Below are 12,899 nucleotides of genomic sequence, written 5' to 3' on the forward strand. Positions count from 1 at the left end.
AAAGCATATTAGGTATGACAGTATAATTATCATTTTAGGTCTTCAATAAATCAACAAAACTAATCAGAGTGGTTAATGTTATTTTTAAGATTATAAGAGAGATCGCAATTATAATTTAAAGAGAGGTGGTCAGTGTAACTAAAGGTATTGTGAATGTGCAATGATGTATGCTATAAGGAGCATTTTTATTCCGATGTGTTTGATAAGAAAAGAAAAAGTAGAATAAGGCAAAAGTAATTTTGAGAATTATATGGCCTAATGTTTTATGTAAGTCCAAAATAGTGTTAGCCAGCACCATGTGCTGATCTATAAAATAAGAATGCCCAAACAATTGTTGAATCATTGGGCTAACTTGGCCATATGTAGAAAACTGGCAAAAGTTAATTAAAGAGCCCCTATGGAATCTCTCTCTTTCTCTAACGCTCTGAGGAGGAGAGAGGTGAGAGAGAGAGAGGTGAAACAAACACTACCCAATAGAATAATGGGATACTAATCATTTGGGGGTTGAAATGGTCCACTGGTTCCTGTTACTTTATGCTTGGATTGATGAGTTGTTAAAGTGTCTAAAAAGACAGAACGCCTGAAGAAGAGCCAAATAAGGTGCTGTTTCATTGCTTTAATACTATGTGTAGAAAAGACAGCCATGGTTTAAGGCATGTCTAAAGCTAATAACGATGATGATAATGTTGATAATTATGCTTTGCTAGTTACAATGCAGGGTTGCAAGTTGTTGGATTGCTTTTCTGTTCGAGTCTTTCACTCTCTCTTTATTTGTATTGATTTATTCAGTATTTAACTAATCCTATATCATCAGTATTTTAAAAATAAAGTATTATCAATGAGTCAGCGGCCCAATGGTACTAGATCTTTACTTTTCAAAAAGTAATTAGGAGTTCGAGCATGAATGTGCTATTATCAACTAAGAAAAATATATATATTAAAGTATTTTTCTCTAGGCACATAGAAATGGCTAGACAATTAACAAATATTTACTCATTATGTTAAATCATTGAAACTATTCGTACTAGCACAACTGGTGACGTTAATGATTCCAAGAGAGAGAGAGGAAATACATATCTTGTGATATTAACAAGTCTAAACATTATATTAAATTCAATTAAGCAAGTAAAAGTGCAAAGGAACATGTGGGTTTGGAGAAAATCACATGATCATTGATTAAAAAAAATAAAATATGGGTACCACCAAAATTAATAATGCCATCAAAATAAAGCCAAGTCTTGAGCTTCTTCGAGTCATTGTCATTGAAGAATTTCCATCCCATCTAACCCTAGAAGGCAATGGAACAAGGAAACATGAGCTGTCAGGTTTTGATTGGTTATCAACATACAACCTCGAGAATGGAAAGCACGAATGCGTGGAAGAGTTGAAGATGATATATATATATATATATATATATCTATTCTCTCTCTTGAACAAGCAGATCTGACTCAGATGATAACTTCCCCTTTGTCTTTGTGAGCACAAAGTAGGTCTTCTATTTTTTTTCTTTTCTTTTCATCCTGCTTTTTAAAGTGACTTAAAAGATACCTCTCATCACATAACAATATTATGTACTCATAGTGCCTTTCATTTCTATCATATCTATCTTCTATTTCCTTTCCTCTCAAATTTTTATACTAGCATGGAGAACCAAATGCCTAAGATGGAAAACTTCATGCAAAAGGAACTGCCATCTTATTTTCAAGAAATGGCAACAGGATCTAGATTTTTTGCTGATCCTGTGATTTGGGTTAGCTTGAAATCGTCGCCATTATCACCCGGTAGATTGTTTTCGAGCTCCAACTCCATTTCTTCTGTAGATGAAGCTTCTGCAACAACCGTGAGTAGTAGTAATAACGCTACAGAATTCACCAATCCAGATTCGTCTATTTCCGGATTTGCTTCTCGTGTAGATAACAGCTCCATTCCTGTGAATTTCTTGAAATCCTTTCCGGAGATGAACCATGCTCATCAAGTGCCTGTAGCACCATCTTCACCACCACACTCATTGTCAAGTTCCACCTCAAAATCCCCAAATCTAAGTTTGTTTTTGCATGATCAACCCATGTCATCAACCTCGCCCAGCCCTTTGTTTCCCATGTCCCAACTTGGCCAGAGCCAGCTTCATCATACAGGGATTGAGTGGCTAAGACTAAATCAAGACACAACAAACTGTCACTCAAAAGGTTCCGGTGACTACTGGCTCAGCACGACGAAAACACAGCCGATGAAGCACACTGCAGGGAGAAGATCAATGCAGAGTACTCACCTCAAGTCTTCTTTGTCATCTCCCAGGAAGCTGTTTAGGGGAGTGAGGCAAAGGCACTGGGGGAAATGGGTGGCTGAGATTAGGTTACCGAGAAACCGGACAAGGGTATGGTTGGGGACGTTCGACACAGCTGAAGAAGCTGCTTTTGCATATGACACAGCAGCCTACATACTAAGGGGAGATTATGCGCATTTGAACTTCCCGGATCTGAAGCATCAACTCAAGGTCAGTTCCACAAATGGTACCACGGCTGCGCTTCTTGAGGCGAAGCTGCAAGCAATATCAAAAGGACTTTCTAGCAAGAAGACAGTAATTGATCCGCCACCAATGTCACCAAAGAAGCACTTGATCACAGAGGACTCAAAAGTAGTGCTCAAAGGTTTGATGAGCCAAAATTCAACAAGAAAAGCGAGGCAAGTTGGAGCAGAGAAGACGGTGATTGAGAGTAAGAGGACTCAAGAAGTGGTATCAGATGTTGATGCTGTTCAGCTAAGTAGAATGCCATCCTTGGACATGGACATGATCTGGGATGCAATTCTAGTCTCTGATTCATGAATTTCTGCATCTCATTTGCATCATTAATTTAAAATACATATTCTGAAATTATTTAGTTCAAAATGATCATCATGTGGGTGTCATTAGTCTGCTTTTTGATTCAATAGGTCTTCTTCTTTCTTCTCAATTGTAGCCTTAGTTTAGATTAATTCAATAGTTTTCAAGATGGTTTGATTTAATAATGTAGTGTAATTATGCAGTTCTAATTATTAATTTTCTTTTTCTTTTTCCTGATTTTCAGTTAGGTTGGTTTGTTATTTTATACATCTATTTCTATCATTTGAAAAAGGGTTGATTAGTATTCTAATTTGTCATAGGAAATTGGGTGATCCAACATTTAATTTTTTTTTAATTTTTTTTTTTTATTTGTGGTAGCTGCCAAATATAGAAAGTCCTTAATGGACCCTTGTATTTAGTCAAAAGGCATTCGGCCATATGACCTCAATGTGGGCCCAAATTTAGAGGGTATGAACAATTTTTATTTTATTTTTGGATAGTGCTTAACTACTCACTGATGAGTAGCTTCACCCTACTCACCCCTTGCGTGTTTCAATGACAATTTACAACATCAGCTTTAATAAAAAAAATAACCCACGTTTATTTAATGGTTGATCCGAGAAAATACAGGATGACCTGGGTTATTTTTTTTATTAAAGCTGATGTGGTAAATTATTATTGGAACACACAAGGTGTGAGTAGGGTGAAGCTACTCACCGGTGAGTAGCTAAGCATTATCCTTTATTTTTTTAGTATAAAAGGGAAGCTTGTGTATATGAGAAGGAGTACAGAGAGTTCCCAAGAGGGAAAACCGCAAAGAGGAAACAAGAAGCAAGGCAACAAGCCTGCACCAACGTAACAACCAAACAATAAAACTACCAAACTGTAAAACATACTGCAACTAGCCACTAACAAGTCATTCAAGCTAAATCAACTAGGAATGAGCTAGACCACCAGCTTTGGAGCAGCCCTTGGAAAAGAGATTTTGGAGGTCAATGTGTTGTGATATGATTAAGACTAGCTCCACTTCCGAGAGTAATTGAGGCTAGTTTTGCTCTAACACGACTTAATTTGACAGATGATGTGTTGAGAAGAAGATGACATGTTTCTAAATGCTCTAGCATTCATTTCCAACCAAATAACGTATATTGCAGCAGACACAAGCAACCTGTGAAATGTGAATGAGGATGGAGGCCAGTGTTCTGAGCACCAAACTAACAGTTCAGACCATGTGTTGGCTTGAAATGAAAACCTTGCAACATTCTAAATGAACCTCCAAATAGCATAATTAAATGAACACTTGAAGAATATATGATATATGGTTTCAAAATCAAAGTTACAAAGGTAACAAGCATTTGTGTAATGCTTGTAGAGCATTGACTTAGAGTAGAGAGTGTATAATCTGTTTCTAGCAGCCAAAAAAGCTATGGATCCATGCTTAGGAATATGATACTTGAACCAGATCAAAATATGCCATGCAAAAATAATTGAAGGATGAGTGAAGTAACTATTGGTATGAGCCATCGAGAAAACCAGATTAGGGCTAGGCAACCATTCAATTGAATCTTGAGAATCAGATATTCTGCAATTGGGAGGTGAAGTCTTGAGATTGGAAGAACCATGAGTGCTGAATTGAAGGAGAAATCTCCCACTAAAAGATGGAAATTAAGCTATCAATTGGGGCATAAGTGTCCAGTTGAAGAATTTTCACCTTAGTGAGACCTAGCTAAGTAACAATGGGTCCATTAGGTAGCCAATAATCCAACCACATCATTGTGTCTATGCCAGTAGTACCCACTCTGTGTCTAATTAGACCTTTAGCCATATCCCTAAGCTTAAGTAATCTCCTCCAAAAGTCAAAACTTAAAGATGAAGTTCTGATAGTCCAAATACTTCTAGCCTTTATGAGGTACCTATAAGTCTATGCTACCCAAAGACTGTCCTTCTTAATGTATAACTTCCAAATATGCTTGAGATTTGCTATAATATTTGATAGTTCAAGGTTAGGGAATCCCAAGCCACCATGAATTTTTGGCTTGCAAGCAGCTGTCGAAGCCACCTTGGCCCCCTTCTTCTTTAAATAAACTCCAGAGCAGTAAAAACATCTCAAAATCTAGTTGATCTGGTTAAAAACCTTCTTAGGTAACAAAAAAGCTTGGGACCAATAAACTTGTATTTAACAAATGATAGACTTGATTAGCACTGCTCTCCCAACATATAAGAGGAACCTTGAAGTCCATTTACCAATTCTTGAGGTAATCCTCTCAACTAAAGATTGGCAATCCCTTGCTTTGATTGCAGAAGAGGACAATGGAACTCCAAGTTAAATGATAGGTAGAGAACCTGCCTCAAACTGTAGGAGACTAAGGATGGCTGCCTTGGTAGTATTATCAACCCAGAGAGGAAAGCCAAACATTTGGATTATTCAATGTCAATCCAAAGGAGGACAAAATTTGGTTGAGATCAGAAAACAACACTTGAATAGAAGGTAAATTTCCAAAGAAGAACAACATGATGTCATCTGCAAAAGTAAGATGAGTAATGGACAATTTACTACACCTCCAATGAAATTTAAACCCAAGGTTTAGGCTAATGTGATTAGTAATGGATAGTGAGAGAACTTCCATTACCATAACAAATAGCATTGGTGATATTAGATCACCTTGTCCGACCCCTTTCTTGCCTTTACAAAATCCAAATATTCCCTATTAAAAGAAATGGAGTAGGATGTTGTTGTAATACACTGTGATATCCAGTTAACAAATTGGACTAGGAAGCCAAACACCAACAAGACATTAATAATGAACTGCCAGTGGATTGTATCAAAAGCCTTCTTGATGTCAATTTTGAGAGTATAATTTTGAGGATGGTTGGACGTACGATAACCATTAAGAAGTGTAAGGACTTGTTCTTTTTGTTTTTTCATTTTTTCCAATTTTCTTTTTTCGACATTTTCGGGTCTCGGGTCAAATGAGACTGGGTTGGGTCAAGTGTTTGGAATTTTTTTTTTTTTTCAACACTTTTCATTTGTTTGTTTTTGGATATATGGGATATATATTTAATTTGGAACATATTGGACATCATATTTCATTTTGGGGATTTTGCAGTATTATCTTTTGGAATATTTTCATTTTGAGGCATTTGTGCGATTATCTTTTGAGATATTTTCATTTTGGGATTTTGTACAATTATAGAGACTTATGACATGTGTAGGGCTTAAATGAGTAACAAATGTAGGGTGGAGATGTGTGCATGTGTGTGAGAGGTAATGATAGAGTGTGTGTTTTGTGATATTTTAGCAAAGTATCATACTTATCCCATTTTGTCTCTACATTTCATCTTCCTCCTCACACCACGACCTCCATTGTTGCCTTAGCTTTAACCTTTATTTCACTTGCATTCCATTGATTTTTTTGCCTAGCTGTAGAATGTGGTACCCTCGAATTTTTATGTATAGGTTGGCCAAGCCCACACCCGAAAACCCAGGGATATCAAACAATTAATATTTAAAACAAGCACGAAACATAAGATGAAATAAAAATAAATAAATATTCGCTGAATGGGAAAACTAAAATAATAATTAATAAATTCTCAATCATCTTATACCAATACTCCAATAAATCCCATAAGGAATAAACTTCCATAATACAACTTGGGAATCCATATCATGGACCCCTAATCAAAACAGATAACTGAAATGTAAAGATACCAAAGTCTACAAAGTAAACTATACAAAGATAGTATCCTACATCTCTGACTTCGGAAAAGTGAAGATGAATGTTCCCTGATCAGCACGAACAACCGCTAAGACTGGAACTGATAAGCACCTAAAAAATATAACAAAAGTGAGTCAAAACCCACAAACAAGTCCTTTCTACAATAACCTAATCAGAGAACCGATAAGCGATACATCTCTAGCCAACTCATACAATAGTTACATAGTCAATACATATATACGCATTATCAGACTTTCCACTATGTATAAGGCAACCTCAACCTGATAGAAGGTATCACCTGAAAAATCGCATATAAAGTGGTCAAGAGTCACCTATACTACTAGGGCCCACTAGTCACTTATACAAGCTACTTGTCTCCGACAATATACGTCTCAGTCCTAACCATTGATCCTGAGACCTTAAGCTCGTATCATGGCTCACATAATAATATATATAAAATGCATCATCAATAAAACAATATTTAATAATGGCACAATGTAGTGTGTCTTGATTTATTAGCCAGCCCACCTACTCATCAAATATCAAAGGCATATCTAACAATGACACAAAATATCAAGGAGCCTAACTTATTAGCTATCTCAATGATTTCATCATTTATATTCATCAATCTCATCATAGCCATATCTAACAATGACATAACATATATAAACAGTCATAGATCAATCTAAGATAATAAATACCGTAAAAACGTGATTAAAATCATAGTACCATTTATTGTAATTGTTATAACAATTAAAACAATAACATGAATTCTATAAACCACTTAAATTGATTAAATTCATTAACATCACATGTCCTATAATAATCCGATATAATTAGTATCATAAATCACAAATACAATCTCGTTATGGTTAATCCCATAAATAACACAATCAATAACATAAATCACAAACTGCTACCCATTACAAATAATAATATGATTCAATAACATGATTCATAATTAGATACGAGACCCCTACACAACTAAGAATATGAATTTTAAATGAAAGAGGTTTGGCTTATGGCAACTGTATGTTAAAGCAAAGTAAAAGGAAGTATGAATTTGAATTAGGTAATTTACTCGGACCTCCCCTATGGTTTGCCATAATTACAGGAACCTCCTCTTTGGTTTGGGAGTTTACACGGACCTCCGCTAAAAATGAAACTGATGATGCAAGATTCTGTCATGACCCATAACGACGTCGTAACCTGCAGAGAACATAATAAGTTATCGGAAAGGTACAGGTGAGGTACCGGCTTAAGAGTCTCCGACGGTCAAGTTAGTATAGAACCAAGAAGATGAATGGACTCTGTTAGGGATATTTGGCGTACCTTTTGAATTGGCTTACTACCCTTTTTATAGGGTAGGTTGTAGTATTTAACAAGGGAATTAATTTCTCCTTACTTGTTCAATACGGATCGGAGAACTACTCTTTATCCATGTCGCTTTATTAATTGTAGCTTATCCAACTCCTTGACTCCCATGTCTACTAGAGTCCGTGTTAGATTGTAGAGTCCGTATCATCAGTTGGCCCCCATTCTCATGTTTGGATTTCAAACTAAGAAAATGTAAGTTGTTCAATGCACTGAAAGGTTAGTAAAATAATCGTAGAGAAATATAAGTAATATCTAAATATTAGTTTATACATTTATTTTTTCCTCTCTCTTTTTTTTTTTATTTTTTTATATTTATTTTTGTCTTATGTAGTAACTATTAATATAAATGCATATATGTTACATAGGAGTACATGTAGGAAAGTAGCTAATAGCTAAGCTATTGGGACCGTGTAGGACAAATACCAGACAAACAGCGTAAAGTAGTTGGTTGTAATTGAACAACCAAATAAGTAGTTGCAGGACAACATGTTGTAACAATAACCTGCTGATAGTGTAACAAGCGCGTGTTATGCACGCGCGTTGTAACAATACAAAAAAACATACACGCATTATGTTGTTTGTTCCTTGTGTTAATCCACGTATAACAGGAGAAACAATCAAGAAACGTTGTTATAATACCGCACAACAGGAAACACAACCTTCCAGCGTTGTAGTGTTGATAGTGATACAAGCGTGTCATGCACGTGCGTTGTACTATTAGTCTTATGCATGCGCGTTATAATAATAAGCTTGTACAACAGGAAACATAACCCAAAAAAGTATAACAACCACGTGTTACAACACGCCTTTTTTCTTTTTGTTTTTCAAGCTTGTAAAATTCAGAGCGTAGGTACTTGTGGATAGCTTGTAAATTATAGGTCTGTAACCCCTCCTTGTAACTTGTAGGAACAATCTTGTCGTTGGCTTGCACTAATAATAAATAGCCATTTGAATTTTATTGTTCCTTGTTTGTAGATAACTGCACTGCTAGTTATAACAACCACAACCTTACTCACGCATTACATTAATTACACGCCTTGTAAAACAAGAGTCTATTGTGTTGTCTTGTTGGTCTATCTGATTGCATAACACAAAGTCAGCAAGAGATGATAATATTCTTTTCTAACGTTCATATTTCTAACGTTCATTTTTCCATCCGTTGCAACATTCAAATTTCTCTATAAATAAGGCAGTTGATTATCTTCAAAGAATCAATAAGTCACCTTTTTTTTTTTCACATATATTGTCCTGACCTTTCCTTTCTTCTCTTTTCATTTGTTGATCTTCTGGTAATATGGACACCTTTGTTCAACAAGATGGTGTGCAACCCCCTGTTCAACAAAATGTTATTGAGTGTGATATCAATGGCGATGCTCTTTCGGTTAGACCAGAGATGGCAGTTTCTACCATGACTAGTGAAAGCATTGCCCGCTTAAAACTCAGACACTCTTTTCCAGAAAACATCATCCTCTGCCGTGTAGAGCCTCATGAGAGGTCTTACGATGCCCCTCAAGGCACGAAGACTTATTTTTTCGAGACTACATTTAAATGTGGCCTGCACTTCCCCTTGTTCAAATTTGCCAAAGAAATACTCCAATTTTTCTCTATCGCTCCTTGCCAACTTACCCCCAATGCTTGGAGGACAGTGACCGGGTGCACAATTCTTTGGTTCTTGTATGAGAATCCACCTTTGACACTAAAAGAGTTTTTATCTTGTTATCGCCCTAAGACGTAATGACGCGAAGATTGGATTAACTTTACACATGATGAAAAAAAAGGGGCTCTGCTCCTTGATTTTCCGTAGTATGATAGAGATTAGTGGTTGAAATTTTTCTTTGCGTCAGGCGACGGGTGGGAATTTTACCCAGACGCCAGTGAAAAAGAAAAACAGTCGAGGGTGCAGCACAAATGTGGCAAAATCGATTTCACTAGTAAGTCAACTCTGTTTACTTTTATAACAACTTCCTATTCTTATTAGCCCTTTATTGGCTTATTTATATTTTATTAGCAGTGTTGAAAGATAAGGACACCCTTAGCGATCTTAAGAATGCCCGTGTGAAGAAGGTCATCAACTACGATAGCAGAAATTGGAGCCAAGTGGTAAATTCTGAGACCTTTGCGCTTCTTGCATCCATAGATCGTGGCGTTCCACCACCATGTTTAATGGGGAGAGATAATTTCTTTTCTTTTTTATGATTGGCATATATGTTCTACATAACTTATTCTCTCAATACTTCTTGGTCTTGTAGGCATGCCAGCGTCACTTGGCCAAGGTGTTAGCCATTTGTCATCACCTACTAGTAGGAGAAAAAGGAATAACACAAGACAAAGGGTCATCGTCGAAGCTTCTTCTTTGTAGATGGAACCTCAACCAACTATTCTTGCCTTTCCTTCTAGGGTTCCTACGCAAGTATTGTTTTAGCTGATGACAAGGGGAAATCCTTTTTGTAACCCCTTTCAGTCTCTTCTCGCCCAAGGAGGTCCGTCCGGGAGCCAAACAAATTTTGTAAATGCACAACCATTATGGAGCCAGACAACTTTTGTAGATGCACAACCGTCCGGGGGCCAGACAACTTTTGTAGATGCACAACCGTCCGGGAGCCAGATAACTTTCGTAAATGCACAACCGACCTTTCTAATGGTACAATTTAATCCGGTAGCATCACAGTCTGGCCCCATGATGAGCGCTGAAAAGTGCGTATTTAAACCCCTTAAGCTTAGGCATTCTAGAACCTTTATTTATCTTACTCTACCGTTTTAGATTGATTTCGTATTATTTCCATTTTCAGGCACTTATCCCAAAAATAAGCTAACTCAGCCAAATAAGAGCTTAATTGAAGCAATTCTGGGATTAAACAAAGAAAGGAGCAAAGTGGAGAAAGAAAGAAGCAAATGAAGCCAAAGGTGGGAAGCAGCAAAGTTCGATCGATCCAACTCCAAAGTTCGATCAATCGAACACTGATCGATCTCAGTACTTCAAGATAGATCCAAACCTTGACCCAAAGCAGAAAGTCCAAATTTCGATCGATCCAACACCACCCTTCGATCGATCGAACACTTTTGTCCTTATTTAAATGATTGATCTTATCCACAGCTATACCACCCACTAACTACTTTTGTCCGTTTCCTAAAAATATCTCCCAAAATATCTCGAATTTGTCTTTTCCCAAAAAGTTCAACTAGTTGGATCGATCCAGCCTCAGTTCGATAGATCTCAGCCAAGTTCGATCGATCCAAGTCCAAGGTTCGATCGATCGAACTTCCTCTAGTGCGAAAAAGTTAAAAAGCCAGCTTGTTCAATCCGTCCTCTATCCAATCATTAGAGAATATTCGTTGCATGACCCCAGCTCATTTTGTGTGTCATTTGACCTACCTATAAAAGGAATATGATGCACTTTTTGAGAGAGAGACAAATCTAGGGATTATTCTCAAAAGAGGCAAGGTTGAGGGAGGAAGAAGAGGAGGGGGAGGTTAGAGACACCATTAGAGACTCTTCATCATCCAATGAGCAAATCTCAACCATGGAGTTAGCCCTTGAGGGTTGGAGCAACATCACCATGAGTGGCTAGACATCCTCTTGGGGCTAGAATTAGCCCCAAACATGCTTTCTATATCTTAATCTTGTGTATTATTGAGGGATTAGTGTTATAATACATGTTTTGGCACTTATATATGTATAGATCTTGTTTATTCAATGATTTATGTGGTTTAATACTTCCAATTGATCATTTTATTCTATCCATATGTCTATGTATGCTAGAATAGATGTTCATGTGTTTGTCTCTATTTCTTGTGTTATTGATGCATGTCAATGTGTATTAATGCTATAGATCTAGATATTGTCAAAACATTGAGCTTAAAAGAATGCTCTTGTGATTTTCTAGATGGTTCATGCTCATTTCTTGATGGATTGTGCCTCTCCCTTAGCTTAATTAGTTTAATTTCATGTCATTAGCTTAATTGTAGTGTAGTGGTAACATAGTTGTTAGATGGGAGGACAATCCATGTTTGTTGTTTGATATTCCATACTTTTGAATGCAAGTAGCATATGTTTATAACCTTGTGGTGTATTTGGCTTGTGAGCTTAATGAAATGATTAATGACTTGCTAGATATGTTGCGCTTTTCACATGCTATTTTGACAATATATACTTAATTACTAGATATATTGTGTTTTTCACATGTTGATTAGACAATGTATGCTTAATTGGTCACCCTTGCTAATTGAATCAACCAAACACACACACACATCAATATTGCAACACACATTACCTTCATTAGTCACTTGTTAAGGGTATAGAAAAACATTGCTTGGTGGTGACCTCTAAACCCCAAGATCTCTCTCTCTTACTTACTCTTTATTGTATTCAATTATTTAGTTTAATTTGCTCTCTAGTTTAATCAACTAACCAACCATTTGTTTGACCATTCGACCTACTAACCCTAATTGCAATTCCACAACCAAGTATGACTCCAATCCCTTGAGACGATCCTTACTCACTCTAACTATATTTTTAGTGAACCTTAATGCACATTCTCAAACTTGATGGTGTAGGACGGCGAGAACACCAGTCAGTTTTTGGCGCCGTTGCCGGGGATTAGGCAACGTTGTATTTGTGGAATCAATTAGGAATTAGTACTCTTTTGATCGGATATTTACTTTGTTTTTATTTTTCTTTAGATTACTTATTATGTTTGTTCATTTTTGATAAGGAATATTGAGCTAGTAGGCAAGCAAAGGAGCATCCAAGCAAAGGAGCTAAGCAAGTAAGGAAAAATGCTAAAAATTTAAAAAATTGCTATGCTAAGCTATAAATTTGGAGTTGAAGTGCTAAAGGACCTTTGTGAGCTTTTTCTTACTCAATCCCTTAGTTAAATCGTTGGCCCGCGTAGAGGCTAGTTTTTTTAAAATTCTTAGATAAATCGTGAGCCCGCATGGAGGCAATGTACTTTTCTTGCATATTGTTTGAGCATGGGAGTGTGGGA

At 36.6% G+C, this 12,899-nt stretch overlaps 1 protein-coding gene across 1 annotated transcript; it reads left to right on the forward strand.

Moving 5' to 3' along the window:
- Nucleotides 1–1,453: 1,453 nt before the first annotated feature.
- Nucleotides 1,454–3,125, forward strand: LOC132299157 (ethylene-responsive transcription factor ERF062-like). The gene has a single exon (XM_059795637.1). The coding sequence runs from the start codon at nt 1,643–1,645 to the stop codon at nt 2,822–2,824; it is 1,182 nt and encodes a 393-aa protein (XP_059651620.1). The 5' UTR covers nt 1,454–1,642; the 3' UTR covers nt 2,825–3,125.
- Nucleotides 3,126–12,899: the final 9,774 nt, after the last annotated feature.

The sequence above is a fragment of the Cornus florida genome, unplaced genomic scaffold (genome assembly GCF_030987335.1).
Source record: "Cornus florida cultivar Cherokee Brave unplaced genomic scaffold, ASM3098733v1 CherokeeBrave_3.0.0_Hap2_Chr01, whole genome shotgun sequence".
Lineage (NCBI taxonomy): Eukaryota > Viridiplantae > Streptophyta > Magnoliopsida > Cornales > Cornaceae > Cornus > Cornus florida.